Source organism: Rhinolophus sinicus, chromosome 13, assembly GCF_057876585.1.
Source record: "Rhinolophus sinicus isolate RSI-liver-muscle chromosome 13, RSI-T2T, whole genome shotgun sequence".
NCBI classification, from domain to species: Eukaryota; Metazoa; Chordata; class Mammalia; order Chiroptera; family Rhinolophidae; genus Rhinolophus; species Rhinolophus sinicus.
In genome coordinates, this window is record NC_142513.1 from 19,286,296 (window position 1) to 19,308,913 (window position 22,618).

Consider the following 22,618-nt stretch of genomic DNA (forward strand, 5'->3'; position numbering starts at 1 on the left):
GAGGCTGACTCTGTATTTATGGGAGAGATACAGATCCAGGGCGTGTGGGGACCCAATGTTTGCAAACCAAATCCTATTGCAGAACCCCAAGTGTGACAGATAGCTAAAGGAAACCTGGGAAAATTCAGGGAAGGAGTAACAAAGCTCCTGGAAGGAATTGCCTTTAGCAAGACAGCTGTCTGGAGAGGGCTGAGGAATTGCTTTTCACTGCATAGCATTTTGTATAATTTAATGAAGAAATAGTATTAGTATTTGAAATTCCCACAGGGAAGTGCTCGGGATTTAAGTTTTAAAAAGTATTTAGAATGGTATGTACAAGGTAACTTCAACTCTGGAAAAAATACTTGGACGTGGAAAAAGTCTGGAAGAAAATGCACCAAATGATTACCAGTGGTTCTTGCTTGTGAAATTTGGGGCAATAAAGAAAGGCAGTCTGGTGTGAGTGGCTTAGTGGAATAAAAAGGAAAGTGCTGGTGCGTGCACCTCAGGTAGTCCAAGGGGTGAGTTTAAGTTTTACATGGATTACTTTTAATATTAATATTTTTGCATTTCTTTTTATGAAGACCTCCTTTCTTTGGCAAATGACAATAGTTTTCCATTTGTGGAAGTAATGTAGTTTCTTTTTTAAATAAACATTTTTTTACACAATTTAAAGAAAAATGGTAAGTCAGTAACAAGCCAGGTGGCACGTATGGGGTGAAGGCAGTGGGCAAAGGCTGGAGTTGAGGGTGGCTGTATACATTATCCACTAGGCTCCCATGGAGTGGGTTGCAGGAAGAGCCCCTGAGGTAGGTGTTCTTCTTTCAGGGAGGAGAGACTCTGCTGTTTCTCCACACACCGAGCCCTATGTCCTGGGGCACCCCCGCATGCTTACTGTTCCTTCCGCCTAGAAGGCTCTTGCCCAAGTTCTTCACCTTCCTGGATATTTCTCTTCATTCAGCTCACAAATATAACCTCCCTAGGGAGCCTGTAATTGGCCACCTTATTGAAGATGGTTTCCTTCAGTGACCATCCCCCCATGTGCATTTCCTTCCTGGTGCCCATGCCTCACTTGGGTATTGTCTCTGCCCTCCTGTTGTGTTCTGTTTCCTCCACTAGCCTCTGGGTTCCTGGAGGACGGACTTTGTCTTATTTGCTGTTGCACCTGCAAAGCCTAATGCAAGGACTGGACCACACTGGGAGCTACAAACTGGTTGAATGAAACTGTTCTAGGTTGGGATCTCTGCACTCGTTTCAGCCCTACTCGAAATGCGGACTTGTACTGGTAGTGGGGGGGGGGGGGAGAGAGAGAGAGAGAGAGAGGGAGGGAGAGAAAGGGTGGGGGGAGAGAGATGTGCGCCAAGGCAGTTGTGGTTCAGCATCAAACACATTTATTTCACTTTTATTGAGTATACAAGAACAGAGAGCACACGCATACAGCACGGAGCACTGAGGTGGGGGAGCGCGGGGACCAGAGAGGAGAGAGGGGTGTGAGTAAAAAGGAACAGGACAGCATTGCAGTTGGTTGGTAAGGAGCTTTTGGAAAAAAAAAAATTGGAATGATGTTGCTCATGCAATTTCAGGCCAGTCTTGGAATGTGCTTGCAGGATTCAAAAACTGAGACAGGTCCTGGCACTTCCTGTACCCTCAGACTGAAAAGATTCTGAGAAAGCAAAATAAAATGAAAATCTGTAGGATGGCAGAGGGGGGAAAAGACCCTGGAGAGCATCTGGTTTATCTTCTTCATTTCACAAGTGGGGAAACTGAGGCCCCAGATGGGGCACAGGACTAGCTCCATGTCACAGGGTAAGTTAGGGGCTAAGCCAGAATGGCCGCCCAGAACTCCTGACTGCCCTCTGGGACTTTTTTCACTATGCTACATGGGCTCCTGGGTGGAAAGGCAGCACAGAAAAGATGAGAAATATAAAAAAGAAAAGTAGGTTGAAGACAGACAAGACAAATGTCTATATTCCATGAAGAGGAGGATGGGGAGAAACAGTGTCCTAGATTTCAGTTTGGCACCTCCCCTCCTCCCTGGTGGCGCTGCCTGCCTCTCCGTGGAAGGAAAGTCAGAGCATCTGTGGGACGGAGATCGCCACCAACCCTGGCTGGCCCATGAGCTACGCCGGGTCACTTCATCCCTGCACTGAAGCCACACACCCCGGGTCTGCAGGCAAGTGTAGAACCCAGAAAAAAATATCCTCCCTCCGAAGGATGTCCAGTGTGTTCAGATGCCCGGTTCCAGCAAAGACAAGGGTGCCTGAGCCAAATTCTGGGTAGCCCAGAGGGTGAAGCCACTCTGGCTCTTGACCCAGAAAGAATGGAAGCTCTCAGGTTGAGCAGGGCAGGAAGGAGGTTCTGTGGCTTCTTTACCAGGATTGTAAAAAGAACGTGCTGCATAGAAAGTGTGCTGTCACACTTGAGGGGAGTTGGGGAGGACGACCGACCTGCTGGGGGTGGCGGTGGGGGTGGGGGAATGCGGGGACTCTGCCATCTGATGCCCAGGTTCAGGGCTCTCTGCCCTCTCCGTCCCATGTGGCCCACAGACGCACACTATTCTCATCCTGCCTCAGGCGAGCACCAGCTAAACAGCTAAGCGTACATAACCTCGGAGTTACTGATAAGCAAGCGTGCGCCCTCTAGAGGACATCCCTGGGCAATGTCCCAGAATTGCGAGACATTGTGGAAATGCGCTGAGGGGGCAGCCATGGTTAGAAATGTAAGGCTTGCTCAGGGGACTTCCCAGGGCCCTCCCTCCCCCGCCCCCCCACTCTCTCTAGTCCAAGAATAGTGCCTGGCATCAGTAGGTACTCAATAGTTGTTGAATGACTTTATTGACTGCTTTAGAAGCAGGACTAGGGAGGTGAGATGGGACTGAGAAATTAAAATGCAGTGGGGACATACTTGCTCACAGGAGACTCACTGAGCTCAGGGAAGCAGCCTGTGGCAGGAAAGCCTGGGAAAGCCCGTGTGCCGGAGATCAATGCCAAGCTTTTCATAGGGTGTTTCCGAGGGTTTCTGTGGTCTCGAGGCAATTTCTGGGACTCTGAGGGCACAGACTCAGAGCTCAGATGCTGACTGAAGGGGAGGTCTCCAAAGCCAGGGTCTTCTACATCGATAGAGACTGAGCAGCACCACCTCTCATCCACAGCTTGTTCTGGGGGAGGTGAAGCCTTCGGGAATACACTTTTGACCTGTTAGGGTTTACCCTGTGTTCACGGTCTCTGCCGTGGCTGCTTTGGCCCAGGAAGAGGAAAATGATTCAGACAGAATACAGACGTGGTAAAAGAAAAGAGCTGGGGATTTCCAGACATCCAGGTTAAAGCCACCATCCGCTACAGTGGCTGGGGCATCACCTCCCTTGGGATGGGGAGTTCGCTATCACAATTTGGTCAGGGAAAGGCAAGACATGTGGCAAACAAAATAGACGACTGAAAACAGAAGCAAGCCCCTAGGGAGGTAGGGGGATTGAGCCAGGGGACCTCTGCAGCAAAATCCTAACTCTGGACCCCACACGTGAGCTCAGACCAGGTCCTGGTTGCTACTGCCCAGGCGGAAAAGGCATCTTGGACTACATCTATGTTGCTTCCTTCTTGCCAAACCCCTGCCTCTCCATTTGGGGACCCCACTCCTCCCCACCAATCAACCAAGGACAAACACCACACACTGTATTACTACACTGAACCGTCAGCTCCTACTGTGAGCAACTCACAGCCAGAGGCTAGGTCTCCTTGGCTGGGCCGGCTCAGTGAGATCTAGGAACCTTGGGATACATCAATCACAGATAATTATAATTTTAAAATGTCAGCTTCATACTTACCAGCACTGTTTATTTTAATATTTGTTTCCCGTTATATGTAATATACATAACTTAAAAGCACATCCATACAAATCTCCTACAAGCTGCACTTTCATAATGAGAACCCAGAACTTGCCTTCCTGTGGCTTGGTTTTCTGTTCTTGCTTTCTTTTCTTTTTCTCGTTTCAAATGAGAGTCATCTGCAGTGGCCCTCAGCAGGACCAGGACACAGAGGGCGTGGGGTGCAGGGTCGGGAGAGAGGGAGGAGAGAGCCGAGACAGAAATGACAAGACTTCTGAGTGGGGGGGAGGGGAGGTGGAAGAAAGGAAAGTGGATTTTGCAGCCCAGTGTCAAGACCCAAAAAATAATAGTCCAGTGTTCCTCCTCCTCCTTTCCAAGTAGGGAATTCACTTTCTTTCTCGGAAAATGGTTGACGGTGCGTGTCTTGCTGCTGCAACTTATCTTGCTTTGCTGCAAAAGGGTTTTTTCCTTTGCACTTGAGTGGGCAACAGATACTGGAGAAGAACAAATGGAATGTCCACCCACCAGATGTAATGTGCAGAACCAGGGTCATACTGTACTTCTACAATCATCGTGGTCTGGCTTGCTTTTGCCGTTTTGTTGGGCTTCGAAGTGGGGGGAGCAAGGGATTATTGTCATTATAATGAGTTTTCCTGAAAACTCCCACCAATTCTTCAATTTGTCTGCAAAGGAAATGTAGGTGTTCAGATGTTGGTTGTTGCTGTTTGGTCGACTGCTCGGCCAGCCCCGGCAGCAGTGCAAGGACGCAGTGTTTCCTGTATATATATCTATATCTCTATATATCTATATATATATATGCTTCTTCTTTCCCAGTCTCTTATCAGTGACAGTACGTCGCAGCTGGGATGTTGGTGTTGAGTCGGAGAATCCAGAATGAAGGCCCCTTCTTAACGGTTCTCTGGCTTGGGTTGGACCAGAAACGCTAGCATCTCTTCACAGAGGTCAGGAGTCCTGGAGCCAGAGTCATGGGGGGAAGGGGACACAAAGGAAGGAGGAGGACAAGAAAAGTTAGTAACATTGTCACCCATCTTTAAATACATGGCAAGAGGCTGTTTCAGCTAGTCTTTATCACGTGTCCTTTACTACGGCTCAGGAAGACAGCGTGACTTGTCTAAAGCCACTCAGCTTGTAAGTGGCAGCTGAGATCTGAACCCACATCGAGCTGATCTAGCCAAAGCCCCTGTGTATTTGCTTGTGTGTTTCTGGGGGAGGTGATTTCTTTTCTTTTGGCCTGAAAATGTATTCAAGTTTCCTTTAACACGGAGAAGCTAGGATCACACTCGTTGCATTTTTTCTCCCTACCTTCTCTCAGTTCTAAGAAATGTCTAGTCGTGATTGCAGACGTTCTTTTCTTCTTTGTTTTTCCTTTCAGTTCTCCATGGGCCTGCTGTGTCCTGGGGATTAATCCCCAGGGAGCAATGTTTAAATAAAGAAATGAGCCTGGATCCCAACTCAGGTTCGACTCCAAAACTTAGTGGTTAAGGGGTGTGGGCTCTGCAATCCTGAATCCTGAGTTCAAATCCCACTCCATGACCTACTAGCTCTGTAATCATGGGCAAGTTTCTTAACCTCTTTATACCTCAGGTGCTCCCTCTGTAAAATGGGCCCTGCCTTATGCAGTTATAGGGATTTAAAACAAGGATCAACATATAGTAAGTGCTAAATAAATACTGGCTGTTCTTATTACAATTGTTGTTAATTAATTAATTAATTAAAAATTTTTACCAATCTTAAGTCAGTGGTTTTATATATATATACTTTTTTTTTTTTTTTTTTTTTTTTAAGGCTGGTGCAGCTCACAGTAGCCCATGTGGGGATTGAACCAGCAACCTTGGTGTTATTAGCACCACGCTCTAACCGACTGAGCTAACCGGCCACCCCCTGTCATTGTTAATTTAACCACATACTACTCTGGTCTTCTGAGGTCAAAAGCTGTCTCTTCTTTATCATGCCTTTCCAGTGCCCAACACTAGGCCTAGCACATAGCAACTACCCAAAACTATCCAACAGGCGGCATATTATTCCTGCCTTTTATCACTCACATCTGGCCAAATGCTAATAAAGTCATATAAGATCATTTGACAGATGGGAAAACTGAGGCCCAGGTTCAATGACTTAGCAAGTTGGTTAGAACCCAAGGCTCCTGCTTTGGAAGAAGTCAATGACTTTTTCCCCATTTAATTAACATTTTGAAGGTAAGAAAGCTCTAGGAAGCTGGGTGAATGCTACCCTCTTGCTGGCAGGGTTTGGAAGACAGGTCCTGCCTGAAGGAGGTGGGCCAGTGGGAGATGATGGAGCAGAAACCACTCATCTTGCCCGTGAGTCTGCAGAGAAAAGACTCTGTGTGAGATGAGCGTGCCTTCCACACTCACAGAACTTCCAGGAGGAAGGACTTCCAGAAGGAAAGCTGAATCAACTGGAGCAGGGACACATGTTTCTGGAGGATCCAGGGAGGGAAGAGAAGATGAAGACCAGTAAGATGGACACCCACATGGAAACAGCGTCTTGTGCACCAGGCTGGGGGTGGAGGTTTATGGTCTGACTTGCTCAGGACTCTCGTCATCCCTAAACACGGCAAAACCCTGGGGGTCAGCGGAATGCCTGGGATTGGAGCCAGGTCCCTGGATTCCCAGCACAGAGTTCTTTGCATCAGTAGCTCCTCTACCTGGCTGCGCATGGGCTTATGAAGGACCAAGGTATAACTAAATCCCCAGGTCCTGGCCCAGTGCTTCTAAATCGGACTTTATGGCACTAGTTCTCTACTACCTATATCCCCAGGTGATACTGCCAGCTCAGCATCAGCTTGGTAAGTGACCTACACTCTACCACTCTGAGGTCTGGAGGACCAAAAGCAAGAATAATTGGACCACTGAGGAGACAGAAGTGACAGTCACTTGCATGAAAGTCTGAGGGAAGCTGGAAAACAGGCTCCGCCCATGACCACCTGAAGACCAATGCTGTCCAATAGAAATCGAGTGAGAGCCACATACGGAATTTTTAATTTTCTAGATAACAGATTTTCTAGACAATTTTATTTTAATTTTCAGATATTTCTAGTTTTCTAAAATTTTTAGATAAATAAAAAATTGTAACTTCTATTAAAAACAGTATAAAGAGGTAAAATTAGTTTTAATAATATATTTTACTTAACCCAGCATATCCATTATCATTTCAACATGTGATCAAAATGAAAATTATTGAGATATTTTAGTTTTTTCATATTAAATCTTCAAAATCCTGCATGTATTATATTTTCCCCTTACAGCACATCTCATTTTGGATTAGCCAATTTCAAGTGCTCAATAGCCTAGGCTCATGGCTCCTATTCTGCAAGCACAGAAAAACCATTTCCATCATTCCAGAAGGTTCTATTGGACAGCACAGTCTAGACCAGGATTTAGCAGTCTTTCAAAGTGGAAGGAAAATGTTTCAGTGCTTTTTCTGACACAAAGTGGGTGGTAAACAAAGGACTAGAAAGACATACTCTTGTATCTTTCTAGAAGGTATTGCATTCATTCATCAGGGGAGAGGGCAAAAGGAGACCTGTTGTTTGTGAGGGTCTTTAAGACAGATTTTTGTTTCCATTGTGGTATAACGTGAAATGTGTCAAGTGCACAAATCTAAGTGTAGAGCTCGACAAATTTTTATACAGTGGTACCTCGGTTTTTTAACGTAATCTGTTCCAGAAGACTGTTCGAGTTCTGAAACATTCGAAAACCGAGGCACGGTTTCCCCATAGAAAGTAATGCAAAATGGATTAATCCATTCCAGACTTTTAAAATCAACCCCTGAAACTGCAAATTTAGCATGCATTTTACTATCTAATAATACCATAGATCCGTAAAATTTATGGCATTCGTAAACCGAAATGTTTGTCAATGGAGACGTTAGAAAACCAAGGTACCACTGTATATGTATAAAACCATGTAACCCACCCAGTTCAAGATGCTGATATTTCCAGCACCCCAGAAGGTTCCCCTGTAACTCTGCACTATCAATATCACATCCTAGAAGTAACCACTATTCTGATTTTTATCATTGTTGGTTAGTTTTGTCTGTTTCTGAACTTCCTATGAATGGATTCAAACAGTATGTACCTTCTGTGTCTGACTTATTTCGGTGAACTCAATGTCTGTGAGATTTTGTTTTATAGGTCTGATGAATGTCAGTAAATTTCCAGAGGGATCAGAAGAACTCCTCGAATTTATACCAATGACAGCCCTATCTGCTCTAGCACCATCTCTCATTCCTCTTATTCACCAAAGTCCTGATGGCCCATAAGGAGACAAAAACATGGGGGCACCTAGGATTCTGGCCCCAGGTGCCTGAGAAGTCAAGAGTTTGCAATCCGGCAAGACAGATGGAACCATGGGCTCTGGTCATCACAACCCCTGCCGCCTTAGCAACATCCAGTGACCTGTGATGGAGACAGAAACTCTGGGATAGGAATGCCCCCTACCAGGCACTGGGCTTGGTAGGACTTTTTCTGATTTCAAACTCCTAGGCAGTGGCCAGGGAGGTTCCGCTTGCTTCCATCTGTCCCACTTCAGTACCCACTGTCAATCCTTCTCACCTTTTCTTACCACTTCTAGATTCACTTTTCTGGATCTGGGGCCTGAAACCCCAGAGAAGCCAAGGAACTAGGCTTCTTCTCCACTGTGATTCGTTGTATCTGGTGGAGGGGTCAAAGCTGTGCCAGAGACCAAGCCACGTGATGGGTTCTCAGATGGAAATGACCCTTCGAGGACCTTGCCACACTTCCCTCCTCCTCATGGCTGCTGGAGCCTCACCTGTGACTTCTTGTCCCTCTCCTCCGGGGATGGGTCTGTTTCTCTGTATACGACAGCTTTGGTTACCAGCATGTCAGGATGCTGCAGTTTGGCCTCCTTGATGGCCAACGCCAGGGCCTGGTGGAAAAGAAGAGCAAAGTGAGGAACCACCGAATATCAAATATGGAATAGACCATGGAGACCAACAAGCAGCTCAGTGCACAGCTGGGGAAACAGAGGCCTAAGAGTTAAAGGGAAAGACTAGAGCTTGGGGCTTCTGGCTCCTTCTGGCTTCCATTCAATGCCCCTTGCTTCAGGGCCCCTTGTCTGGACAAGGTCAGCAGGAAGTGGACATCTTCTCAGCCCACAAGGGCAGCCATCCATGGATAACTCAATATGGCGGGGATTGGGGACCGGGCATTGCTGCCGTGAATACGACTCCTTATCTCCATACCTGGTCTTGATCAACATCTTCATCCCCAGTAATAATGATTCGCTTCTCGATCCTCGTCTCAGAAAACCCTCCTTTCACAGTCTGCAGTGGGAGAGGAAGGCAAGGTCAGCCGTCGGTGCTCCTGGGGCAGCAGCCGCAACAGGGGAGCTAACCAAAGATCCCTCCAGGGCACAGCTGGGAGCAGCAGTCACCTTCTCTCCTGGCTCCCTCAGGTTTTTCCTTTTCTGGTTTTGGGACTTCAGACTACAGATCTTGCCTGAGGGCCACCACTGTCCCAACTACTAAACTGCCCCCTCCAGGTCTTCCAAGCCCAGATCTCATGCCTGCCTCTGTCTCCCTGGTTGGTGACCCTTCTGCCTTCCTGCCTCGGTACTTCCTGAGCACCACGTTCATCTCGCTCACGGTTCTGGGACTCTCTACCCTGTGCTGACCTTGGGTGCGGGACCTGGCCTTGCTCGGTAGGCTGCAGCTCTTGAAGGCAGAGGCTATCTTTTGTTCATTGCTCTACCCCCTCCTCCCCCACGTCTCTGCCAACCTGACCAGGGCAGGTGCTAAATGCCGATTTGCTGAATGAACACATGAATGAAATGTGAATGGTGACAAGGTTCTACCTTCCAACAACACTAGAAATTTCGTGGGTGATACTGATCACCACCAATGTTTTCGGAAGAGGTGGATTTGGGTGTGAGTTTAGAAGTAGAAACGGGGCAGGACCTAATTGCTTGGCATATTGAAGGAGGGTGGCGGATGAGGGAAGTCCTAGCTGGAGTCAGGAGTGGACAGAAAAAAGAAGAGGTTCCCAGTTGGCAGGGCCAGGAGGGCCTTGGGGAAGAAGAGTTTTCTGAGCTGTATGCAGTGGGGTGTGTGATGGAAAACCTTCCCATAAAGCTTTCAGTGAAGTCAACATTGCTCACTAATGCTTTTGGTGACAGCGGGTGCTCTCTGGGGACTGTGCAGAAGTGCTGAGTCCTACATAGGAGGGGGCAGGGCTAAGAATGTGTTGTAAAGTGCCAATGCCACCTTCCAGACTTCTTTGGATGGCTCAGTAGAACCTACAACTCAACCTGGCTCCCTGGCCTCTCTCCTTCAGGTCTCCATCTCTGGTCTAGGACCCCTTCTGCCTCCCCCTGGCCACTGCAGCACGGATGTGCCAGCCTGTCCTCAGCCCTGTTTCCTTGGCTGCGTCACGGCTGATACATCAGGAATGCTGTCCTTTCTTGGCCCTTCCTCTTCCTTCCCCAACTCTGTCCCCCACCCTGGTCCAGGCCCTCTATCCCTTGTCTATCTATAAATCACTCTCTCCTTTCTCTCATCTACCTGCACATCCTGGGGGACCCAATCTCCTCTCCTTAAACCTCTTCTCACTGGGTCACTCCCAGTTAAGACACCTCGATAGCTTTCCAATGGCTCTCAGACTCAGGCCACATTTGTCTTGGAATGCGTCTTATTTGTCTCTATTCTGCTTCCCCTGGCCCCAGTCCAACCTGATTTCCCACAGATACATCTCTACATGCTGCTTCTTCCTGGCAGAGACCACTGCTCCCATTTCCCACTACATGCATTGCTTACAGCCCCTCAAGCGGCCCCTCGCACAGAGGCCAGCGTAAGGTGGACGCTTAGTAACATTTGCTCAGTGAACAAAGAAGCAAACACACGCTGTTTCTGCTGCATTGTGTAGAACGTCTGCCTCTGCCTTCTCCTCCCTCTCAAGTCCTACCTGCTTTCCAAGACCCTGCACAAACCCACTTTTTCCAGAAGACCATTCCTCACACATTGAGCCTTCCTTACGTCACCCCCCTCGAAATCCCTCCAGCACTTAATGTCTATAAGGTGCAAACACCAGTGGTTCACAGTTCTGTCCAAGGAGACGGCCTCATCCCCCAAGCCTGGCTGTCAACGCTGAAAGGTAGGTCCGTGCATAGGACAACCGTATCAGAACAAAGCGCACAGCACTCTAGGAACTGGGAACACCACGGGTCTTCTCTGTCCATGTTATAAGGCAGAGCAATGGCAATGACCTTCCCGAGCCCCACAGCCAGGCTGGGGGCAGATGACACCCTGCTGCTACTCACTTTGGTAACATGGGTGGTGGTGGAGGTGGAGAGGGTTTCCGCAGTGGCGCCGTAGGTGCTGGTGAGGACATCTTTCCCGATGATCTGCAGAATATAACCACCCCCACCCCGGGGTCAGGTGAGGATGCTGGGCTCTGCGGGGTGGAGGCGGGGTGGGGTACACCAAGGGACGAGCAGGGGTCCCATGGAGGTGAAGTTTGGAAGCCAAGATGCTACGAACCATTGAATCTAAGAATTCAGGAATACTGGAATCTTCAGAATGTTAGACCCACGAAATTCTCAAAGCCTGGAATCTAAGATTCCTAGAACCTGAGATTCCTAAGGCCCAGAATCTTAAGAAGACCTGGCTTCTAGAAGAATGAACCGAGGGATCCAAGGGAAACCTCTTGGCTCCCCACCTTGTCAGAGCTGGGAACACGCTCTCTGTGGGGCTAAATGATAACAACGACAGATCAGGAGGAGGCAGGAGCTGCAAGAGACCTCAAAGGGGGCAGACTCGGGCTCACGGGGCAACCACTGACAGAGCCGGGTCCAGAATCCAAGCCTCTGGACTCCTAGTCCATTGCGTCTCCTGGTCAGTAAGGAGAGCAGAGCTGTCACATCACAGGTGCTGCCAAGGGGAGGAGTCACTTCACCCCCACACTACCACTGCCCTGCCGTGTGTGTGTGTGTGTGTGTGTGTGTGTGTGTTGGAGGGCAATGGGCAAGACTCTGGTGGACACCAGAAACCCTGTGGGCCTCTGAAAACAATGCACTTCAAAGGGCAGCCTTCTGGGCTCCACGCTGCCCTTGCTGCGGCCTGGTGGTGGACCTGGGTCCATTCTCCGTGTGGAGTCCCCTAACCTGAGCTGGCCCTGCCCACTTACCGGAGAAAGAGAACGGATTTCCGTGGCCACCGTCTGTGGGCCTGGGATCATGGCAGCTGCCCCCTTCCCGGACTTGAGACTGTTCTCCTGGGAAAACAATAGTGCTCAGATGGCCAGGTCTCAGGTGGGCGGGCCCCCAGGATGGCCAGAGCACATGGCCATGCAGCTCTCATGGCCACAGGTGGAGTTGTGACGTTAGAAGCAGAGAGCCGAAGGCATGATTCAGGTCAGTCTCCTCTCATTTGTCACGCACTCACTTACTCATTTACACACTTACACACTCGCTCGCTCACATGCTTACACACTGACTCACACACTCATTCACTGCACAAACATTTACAGAGTGCCTGGCATTAGGGACACCGTGGTGAACAAGACACAGGACTGTTTTCTGGAAGTACTAACAAAAGAGTTGAGACGTTCAGGTTCTCACCCTGGCCTTGCCACATTCTAGCCACATGACCTGGGGCACAGCCACTTCCCCTCCATGGGCCTCATGGATTTACCTATAAAAAGGGACCCCTGCAATAGAGAGGTTATCCGTGGTAACCAATGCCCCACTCTGGCGGGCAATGCTGATCATGGGGGGAAATGTGCAAAAGTGGGGGCAGGGGGCAGTGGGAAATCTCTGTACCTTCCTCTCAATTTTGCTGTGAATCTAAAACTGCTCTAAAAAAAATAAAGTCTTTAAGTTTGTTTTTTAAAGGGACCCCTGCCCCACTCCCACAGGGACATAATGAGGATAATAGAGGAGAAAGGGCTTTGCAAACAGAAACCTATAGGATAAATATGAGAGTATAGATTAGCTATTAATAACATAATAACTATTGCTTTCTGACTACTTGCTATGTACTAGGTATTATCCTAAGGATGCATTATCTCATTTAATCCTCAGAATGAATCATCTGAATACTCGTTTTATTGATGAGAAACTACAGGGCCAGAGAACGGTAAGTGGCGTGCGTACGTCCTCCAGCACGTTAGTGCTAGAACCCGGATTCAGGTCCACGTTCATCAGACTCCACGCCTGACGCCCTCCTTCAGCCACATCACTCTGCCCTCAGAATCCTTACCCGTGAGCCACTTCTCCTGGTCCTACATTGGCTTCTGACTACTAGATAATCCTGGAAGTGGCCCCAGACTTACTGGCCCGTATCTGGCAAGGGGCCTAGCTGACTGCCTGACTTACCTCCCACTTTCTGCACCATCTCAGGGCTCAGCCTTGTCTGTCCAGGGCCCAGAGCTGTGTCCATTCTGCAGGTGCCCAGCAGGCTGGTCCTGGCCCTGGTCTGTGCGTGGTACTAGACCTGGACCTCTGCCTGCCCGGGGATGGGTGAGGACAGAGCCCTGTGCCTTTGCCCTGCCTGCTCCCCATGCCTTCCTCCAGCTGAGGTCATCAGTGACCTGGCCACCTGGCCCTCCATCCACGAGCAACTTCCTCAGATGGAGTCCCAAAATATGGCAGCAGCAGCAGGTCTTAAAAGGACGGCCTTCCTTCCAAGTGCAACGCTTTCTTTCTCCCGGCTCAGGAAACGGCCATGAGCCACTTTGAGTCCTGCTGTCACGCCAGGCCAGTCTCCTCCACAGCCCTGTATGCCACTGCTTCCTTTCCCCAGGCAAAGCCTCACCTCTGCCTCCACGATGAAAACAGAGGCCACTAATGAGGACCCAGGTCGTTCAAAACAAGGCAGCATCTGTTCCATCTGTTCCCCTGGCCTCTCCTGCATCTCGGACAGTCCTCTCTCCTGCCTCAAGGAGGAGCAGCAACTCTCCTGACCAGGGCAATGTCACCATCTCTGCTCTGGGCCCTTCCTCCCAGGTACGCAGGGCTCTCCTCCTCGCCACCCACTCTGGGCCAAATCAGCCACTCCAGGCTCCCTCATCAAGGCCACCGTCCCCCTAACCCTTTAGCTGTAGCCCAGATCTTTCTTGAACCCTGGCCTTTAAAACAAATTGTGTCCTAGACATTTTCCCCTGGAAACGTCCACCGGGCATCTAGACTCAGCAGATCCAAAATGAAATTTGCAGCCTCCTCCTACTCCCGACCCAGACCTGCCACAGGGCACTCCCTCCAATGCTCTCAGTGCTTCTCCCACTAGAGGGGCATCCCCTGTGAAAGCACAGACGCTGCCTCCCCGCCCCCCCCCCGGGGAGTTTCTGAGGGGTGGGGCCGGCCTGAGAATTTGCCTTTCTAACAGGTTCCCAGGACGGGGACCGTATTTTGGGAAGAGCTGGGCTGGGGAGCAGTGTCACCAGCCCATCGTTTCTCCTGTCATCTGAAGAGTCTATCAATGACCAAAGCCTGTGCTTTCCGCCTCCAGGCACCCCTGAACCCTGTCCCTCCCTCAGCACCTGACTCCTCATGCTCTGGTCCTGCAGCAGCCCCTAAACTAGTTCCCTGCCTTCTCTTTCGGTTTCTCCTAATAGCACGTGGGCTCAGGCACATTGTCTGTCTCCTTCAGTCCTGGATTCACACAGCGTGGGTGTTCTGTAAATATGTGCTGAAGGAAGCAGGGAGGGAGGAAAGGAGGGCAGAAGGAAAAAAAAAAGAGAGACCCATGTCCCCGAGGGAAGAGATTTTTGCTTTAGTCATGTTCCACACAGGCTGCTAGCGTCATCTTCCCCGAACACAGACACACATATTTTGATGACATCATGCCCCTATTCAAAAAAGTGACTTTCCATGATCTCCAGGATGAAGTCTGAACTTCATACGTGACCGGGGAGGCCCTGCAAGCCCTGGCCCAGCCTTCCTTTCCAGCCGCTTCGCCCGCTGCCCCTCCCCCACAAACCTGACCTCTCCCTTTACTGACCAAGGGCTGTGCTCCTTCACACCTTGCCTCTGTACCTGCTGTTTCCACTGCCTGGAACACCTTCTCCCATGATTGCACCTTAATTTATCCTTCAAGCATAGCTCAGATGTCCCTGCTTAAAACCTTCTCCGGCTTCTATGATGTCACCCATACCTCTTCTCCCTGTGCTCCCTACGAAAGCATATATGACACTGTTCCGTAAAGGCAGGACAAAAACAACAGCCGCACACATTACAGACTACGTCCTAGGTTGCCAAGCTCTCTTCTGAGAGCTTTGCACAGACTACCTTCCTCTTCACATCAATCCTTTGAAGGATATGCTATTATTGCCCCTCACCCCATTTTATAGAAGTGGAAACTGAGGTCTGGAGAGGTTCAGGTAACTTGCCCAAGGAAGTCATCAAGCCAGGAAGTGGGAGAGCTGGGCCTTGTTCACCACTGTGTGCCCAGGACCTAAACCCAGGGGCACAGCACATGGCATGTGCCCATGGTTATTATTTGGACAAATGAATTCTAGCAAGCAGTATCTTTTCTTCAACTCCGTATCCCCATACTGGGCAGATAGTAGAGATTAATAAGTGTTTTTGGAACAAATGAATGGATGGGTGGACGGATGGATGGACGGATGGATGACTAAATGAATGATGAAACTGCCTGCTGACCATAGCACAAATTTAAATTTAGCCCTTTAAGCATCCCGATGCCACGTGGTGAAGGGTTGAGTGGAGAGGAGGAACTGAGTGACCAGGGAAAAAAGTGTGTAAGCTGGTAACTGGTTTGGGTTTATTTCTCTTAAAATCTTTGTTTACTCAAAACCTACCTGGAAGATAGTCTAAATTAATGTAATTCTTTTCCTATGTGTATATCAGGGGTTTGGCAAGAGAAAGCATTGGAAAACAACTTCCCAACCACTCAAGACAGATCTGGCCCAGGCACCGATACCTGCCCCTGCCCCAGCCCCAGCCCCAGCCCCTACCCCAGCCCCAGGCCCGTGTGGCCAGTATTCACAATGGTCAGGATGAGGGAACAGAGCAGAACGGCTGAGGTGGACAGCAGGCTCCTGGAGTCAGAATGCCTGGGTTTGACCTGGCTCTACCACTTATTGGTTGTGTGACCTTGGGTAAGTCACTTTACCTCTCTGACCTTCAGTTTCCTCATCTGTAAAGGGCAGGGACAAAAAAGAGCATTTACCTCACAGTTTGTTTGTTTTTGAGGACTAATGAAATCATTGCCTGGCACCAAAACCTGTGTGACAAATGCTATCTGTTCTGTGTCATCATTAAAGGATCTGATGTTACTGAACTCTCTCAAGAACCCGTGAACCAGACAGAATGGGGATTATTCCCATTTTACAGATGAGGACACCTGAGGCCAAGGACCTCCCCTTCATGGGTCAGACAGCAAATAGGTAGCAGAACCACAGGGTCCCGCAGGAAAAGGTCCAAAATCCTGAGCTTCCAACTTAGGTTCACCACACGCCATCTACTGACCAAGGTAAGGAAGTGGCTCAATACGTGAGAAAATGCACAGCTGCTACGGTAGGCGGACTGGTGCTCAGGAAGGACTTTCGGGCACAATCCTCAGGCATTGCTAATAATCAAATAGTACCATCCTCCCTTTATCTCAGCTGTTGCTGAGATGGTCCGGATAACTGAGACCCAGGGATTCTACCTCCCACATTATTCAATTTGGAAAACTGACGTCTGACTGGATGTCCTGTGGCAACTACAGGGGCAGACAATTTGACTGTATGTCCCAGGCCTGACGCAGCAAGGCCGATGAGGGCTTCCAGAAGCAACTGGCAGTGTTAGCTTGTTATCTGGCTATTTTGGGGGTAAGGGGGCTGGTCAGAGAGGGAAGCCACCTGGTCCCACTTACCATGGTGGTGGATATGGTCTCCGTGGTGATGGAGGGAGCAGTTGTTATGAACTCTTTCCCCATGGGGGCAGTGCCGTCAACCTGCTGGCCAGAGGAGGAGTCATGAGAGAGAGAGAGAGAGAGAGAGAGAGAGAGAGAGAGAGAGAGAGAGAACGAACCAGATACACCTGCACTATCTGTCACCTGGGCTCATAGTATTCCTAGTTACAAAGTGACAGGCTGTGTGAATGAACATGCACTTGGTGGATGGGTGGCCACACAGAGACCGAATTGTAGGGGGGCCTCACAAGTCCTCCAGTTCATTTCAATTGTCTTCTTTGACAAAGGAAAAATAATCCCAGACAATTTGACCGATTCCATCCAAATTTCAAGGCATGTATTCTTTGACCTGGTGACCTCATTGCTAGGAATTCACCCTTTGGATGTAAACTTTGTCAAGAAGTATGAACAAAGAAGTTCACTGCCGTACTCATTATTAACTGCCAAAGACAAAACGGCACAAGCCCATCGATGGGAGAGCCTGTGAAAAATTAGGGTCCACTTCTGAGTGGGACTAAGGAGTAAGGTGGGTCCATTTATGCTAGCAAGAAGTGATCACCAAGAAAATTATTTTTAAAAGGTTAAGGTGTAAAAGAGAATCTCTTTTCTGTAAAATTTTCAAATATCTAGAGATATTAAGTATATATGTTGGTAAATATAGACATATTTTTCTGGGAGGAAATCACAAGAAAAATTTCATTTTGTTCCATTTGCCTTTCCTAACTGTGAACATTTTGCTGTTGTCTAGATGTCAAGTAAGGGTTACTGAGCTGTGGAATTTGGGGCTATTTTTAGTTTTCTTTACATTTCTCTGTGTAAAAACAGTTGTTTCAGTTACACACGTTACTGAAACAAAATAAACCAGACAGGGAGCATGTGCCTGAGTTCACACAGCTCATCAGAACTCTAGGGTCTCGACTGTACTAGTAGCTTCATAAACCCCTATGCATGTTATAAAAGTGGGAGGAAAAAAATCTGGAAATGAGCAAGTTGCCCACGTTGTGTTGGTTTGTATCTTCTTTTAGTCTTTGAGACAAAGACTGGTCTCCAGAGCAAGAAAGCCCCCAGCACAGTAGCACCTTTGGCCAGGAAGAACCAAGACCCACAATCTTAATTTTCAAAACTTAAAAACCACAAAAGGAACTTAGGAAATGCACTGTAAGTAGTACACCTATGTAAATTCATGACAGCCTTCTCCAAGGTACTAAGTATGTTCCATCTTGCTAAAACAAATGATTTTGGGTTTTTGATTTTGTTTTTTTTAGTTTGTTCATCTCGCCAATCTGATGTGGAACCCCCATGCATAAACAAATAAACCAATGGGAGCCATTCTGGCTGAAGCTGGGTTGGGTTCTTATCCCTTCTCTCCCCAAGCAGCCCCTGGGGTACTTGGGGTACAGGAAACCCCTCCAAGTCCTTCAAACAATCTAAAGCCACGGTACTAATCCACTAGCCACTAGTCCCTATAAAAACTCCCAGGAGGACAGGGGAGACACGATCATCCCCATTTTACAGATGGGGAAGTTGAGGCTTTACTAGGTGTAGTCTGCCCAGGACAGGAACCCATTCCACCGCCCACTTCTAGAGCTCAGAGAGGACAATGAAGCTCTGAAGAGTATCAGGGTTAAAATAGGGGCTCTGGGGAAGCCAAGGTGGCAAGGGTTGACCAAGGGACTTGTCCATGGGGAGATCCCATCCCCAAATGCCTAATACCTGTGCTCTGGGGAGTGTGGTAGGAGGTAGGCTGGGGCTGGAAGAGATGAGGGAGCAAAGGAATAACGTGAACAAAGATCCTCTGAAGGGAGGACACAGGGTGGAGAGGCCCTGTGCTCTGGAAGGGTACACTGGAAGGCTCAGGTTACCTGGGTATCCACAGTGGTGACTCTGGTCTGCAGTACAGCCTCTGGCTCGATCTTCTTCCTGATGGCCAGGCTGCTGACAGTCATGGTTTCCGTTTTCACGGGCTGTAGGGAGATGAGGGAAAATACTTCATAACTCAAGCCCAGGCATGACTCCTGCTCACAAGCAGCTGTGGTGTCGGGTCAGCAGGTTGTCTCCCACCCCTGCAGCTGGCCAAGTCTCCAGAAGGGTACGCAGGTCAGGGCAAAAGAAAAGGCATGGTGTAAGGGTCACAGATGAACAGCCCAAGAGGAGAGCCAGAACAGCGAGCAGCACCCAGCTAGGCCTGCCCATGACCCTGCACACACAACCTTGTGGGCGCTATATGCTGTTTCTAGGTTACCATCAACAGAACATCTACTATTCAGTGAGTATTCTGAGCTGGGCCCCACGGTAAGTGCTTTCCATCTACACATAATGTCACTGAATCGTGAATAACTCCAATGGTTATGCCACCACCTCCCAGCTGCTTCATGTGAACGGTTCTTTAGAGCGCAGTCACATCCCTGGAGGCCCACAGGGGCCAGGCAGCAGATATAAACAAGCGAAGTGGGCTTGTTGAGGACTGGGGTAAATTGGAGAGCACATGGGGTTTCACTCAGGTTTGGCCAAATCTGGCCATGGCTTGAGTGACAGAATCATCTGATCTTTTTAAATGATATTAAAAAAAAACACACAAAAAACCCTGGATTTTATATTCAATGTCCTGATTTTAAATCAAGGTCAAAGGAAACACATCTGCTAGCCAGACCCGGCCGAAAGCCCCAGTTTACAACCTCTACTCTAGAAGGCTTAAGTAAAATGATCAGTTTTCTGAGTCCTCCATTGAGCCTGGCTCACAGCAACGCACACAGCAGGTATTAACATATGTGAGTTGAATGAATGAATGAATGAATGAATGAATGAATGAATGAATGAATGAAAGCTAGCTTGTCATCTGGTTGGGAGGGTGGTGAGAGGGCATTCTAATAGATGGTTGTAACCTGGAGATCTAGCCATTCATTTAATTAATCATCTGTTAGTGCCCGGTATGTGAAGGCTTAGAGGAACTGCCATCTGGTAGGAGAGCGGACCTGTCAGCCACAAACCTGACTACTTGGGATACTGCCAAGGGCAGAAGCATGACCGAGCAAGGGGGCTATGGAGGGGATAATACTTCTGCCCAGGGCAGTCAGGAAAGGGTTTGCTTGGGAAGGGACCTCTGAACTCTGTCCTGGAACATGACACGTTTGCAAGGCAGAGAAAAGGAGGATAAACCTTCTACCCAGAGGGTACAGTATGATGTGAAAGTCCAGAGTGGATGAGCTCATGTTTCAATGCCTGGAAGATGGGGAATGGGGAGTGTGGTAGGAGGTAGGCTGGGGCTGGAAGAGATGAGGGAGCAAAGGAATAACGTGAACAAAGATCCTCTGAAGGGAGGACACAGGGTGGAGAGGCCCAGACACAGTCTAGCCCTGTGTCGCCCTCAGTGACGCTGTCGCCTCTTCTCTAGGAGTTTCCACGGCTACCCCAGGGCCAGATGGACTCAGACTGCTGCCCCTTCCCGAGGAAGCCCAGGCCCCAGGGAGAGGAGGCCAGGCCAGGATCAGGGAAAACCACTGACTTTCAGACCAGGCCGCAGGAGGCCCCGCGAGGCCGCAGCACACGCTCTCTGCAGCGCCATGCAACACAGGCAGGGAGAGGAGGATTCGAGGAAGACCAGACTGCCGGCCATCACTTGACCTCAGGCAAGCGATGGGGTCACAGGGTTAAAAACGCCAAGGAGTGAAGGTTAGGGGTAAACCCGCGTTGACACACATGCGAGCACAGAACCATGCTGTTCTGCAGAGGGGCAGTCATGCAACACGAGACAGAGCTTCATTCAGGCGGAGGGACTCTGGGCTGTAGGCTGGCGACTTAAGTCTTCTCAAAGATGACCCAGGGCCCTCGGAACATGCAGTGCCCAGTGGGCCCGGTCTCGATGAGGCTCCACTGTACCTCAAACTGGGGCATATCCGGGGTGGAGCAGGCCCCTCGATCCGGGCTGTCCTCGATGCCCCCGGACTCGTCATCCTGGCTGGGGCCCCTCTTGCTGAGATCCCGGGAGAACACCAGGCCCTCGGTTTCCGAGTCGCTCTTCTCTCGGTCCAGCTCAGGCAGACTGCGGGAGAAGTCTTCGAAGGCGCTGCCGTGGTAGTCCCCAATGACGGTGAAGTCAACCTCAGCCTCCAGGCTGGACGTGGAGCTGACGGTGATGCTGGAGCACTTCCGCTCAATTGCCAGGTGGTTGTCCTTCAGGAACACCGCGTCCCTCTCCTGGTCCTGCTCCTCGTCGCCTGTGTCACTCTCTGGGGCTCTGGGACGTGGCGCTTTGACTTTCTCTTCCAAGCCCTCCCTCAGCCCTGCTCTCTATGGCCAGATAAAATCAAAGGAACGGGGGCGTGGGGCGAGAGGGAGAGAGGGAGGGAGAGAGAGAGATATCAAGATGGTGAATGACAGAAGGCATCTTGGGGCCATGTTGATGTCCCAAATGGAAGAGCAGGTCAGGAAACAAAAAACCCCCCAGGAAAGGTTCCCTGGCATCATAACAAGCATAAAAAAACCCGAAAACTTCTCAAGAGTCGGGATGTTCCTTTTTGAGGGTCTCCTGCTGATGGCAAAGCAAGTACAAAGCAAACATCCTGCCAGTGGGTCCTGGACAGGGGCTCCATCCAACGTTTGGATCTGAGAGCCTATCAGAAGCAGCATTGCGCACAAGGCAGGGATGGGGGCCTGGGTCCCAGGCCCATCCGCGCAGGCTGGCATCGACACACAGAAACCAAGGAGGGAGACCCAGGGATCAAGGAAACCCAGGAGGGGAAAGGCAGAGAGGCTGGATGGAGCCAAGAGCTTTGAGGAACAAAGAGGAAGCCATCACGGTTTGTCAATTCCACTGAGTCTCCATGGGAGGGGATCAGCATTATCTTGAGGGAGGAACAATATGGTGTGATTCCTGGGTGTTACATAGGTTCAACCCAGAGCTCCATGAGTGGGCTGGCGGGCAGGCCACAGAGTGGAGGCTCTGGTCCCATCAGTGTAATTGACAACAGCAGGCCAAGGAAATGCCTGAGGGCAACTCTTGTCTGACATATACATACCTCTCAACTGGCCTGTCAGGGATTAAACACCGCACACACATTTGGGGCCGGTTCATGACACCTCCTTTTTAAAATCAATCTAACACCCACCAAATATTTTTAAAGTACTTGGCTTCAGGTTCGAGAGATTCAGTGCGCTTAAAAGATTCACTTGCTTAATAAGCGTCCATTTAGCCAGTTTCTGGAAGGCTGAGAGGTGTGAGGACACATTCCAGACAAGCCAGAGTTGAGCTGCCCCAAGAAGCACTGCCAGAGCAGGTGGGAATCTGAGGCAGTGATGCACCCTGGGTCATCAGGGCACCAAGGGGGCTACAGAGACCTGAGGGCCTGAGGGGCTGGCGAATCTCAGGCGCCCCCCTTTCCCAGGGGGGTTCGCTGCTAAACTGGTGACGTGCTTCTCTTCCCTGACCGCATCTCCGGATTTGTTCTGGATTAGAGAAGATAGTTAGTCTTAAGGAGGCAGAAAGGAACTTGATACGGGGAACGAGAGGGAACCAGAAGTGAAAGATGGAAACCTCTGGACTGTCAGCTTCCCCAAGGCAGGAGAACCAGGGAAGGGAAAGGAAGAAGGAAGGTCATCGGACAAGCCAGGCAAAACAAGTAGGAACCCAGCAGGTGGGGGCAGCAAGGCAAAGCAAGTGTGTAGTTTGTTGGTGGTGGTGCCACCCTCTCCACTGGGGCTACGTGACCCTCTGGGTACCAGGTCACACCAAAAGCCAAGGGTCTTTGTGACTAAGCTCACATGGGCAGAGCAGATGAACCCATCATTCTGCATGGGCATTTAGGGCGCATTTAGGGAAAAGAACTCACAGGGATAGACAAGCAGCCTCTCACTGCACTAATGACGAAGGGCTACTAAAACATGCTTCTAATAAGCTATGCAGCATGCTGT

General features: G+C 49.6%; 1 protein-coding gene across 15 annotated transcripts in view; it reads right to left on the reverse strand.

Annotated features, from left to right (window-relative positions):
• Nucleotides 1-1,347: 1,347 nt before the first annotated feature.
• EPB41L1 (erythrocyte membrane protein band 4.1 like 1) overlaps nt 1,348-22,618 on the reverse strand; it is a 117,282-nt gene continuing 96,011 nt past the window's right edge. For 5 of the 15 annotated variants that reach the window (XM_088789150.1, XM_088789151.1, XM_019732848.3 and 2 more), the window contains 9 exons: nt 22,046-22,153; nt 20,588-20,998; nt 18,574-18,675; nt 16,673-16,756; nt 11,982-12,068; nt 11,116-11,199; nt 9,044-9,124; nt 8,611-8,727; nt 1,348-4,771 (listed from right to left, as the gene is read on the reverse strand). In XM_088789150.1, coding sequence (XP_088645276.1) covers nt 4,763-4,771; nt 8,611-8,727; nt 9,044-9,124; nt 11,116-11,199; nt 11,982-12,068; nt 16,673-16,756; nt 18,574-18,675; nt 20,588-20,998; nt 22,046-22,153 — 1,083 coding nt within the window. In that variant the 3' untranslated portion in view covers nt 1,348-4,762. The remainder of the gene's footprint in view (nt 4,772-8,610; nt 8,728-9,043; nt 9,125-11,115; nt 11,200-11,981; nt 12,069-16,672; nt 16,757-18,573; nt 18,676-20,587; nt 20,999-22,045; nt 22,154-22,618) is intronic. The other 10 variants (XM_088789160.1, XM_088789155.1, XM_088789158.1 and 7 more) reach the window with 6 other exon arrangements.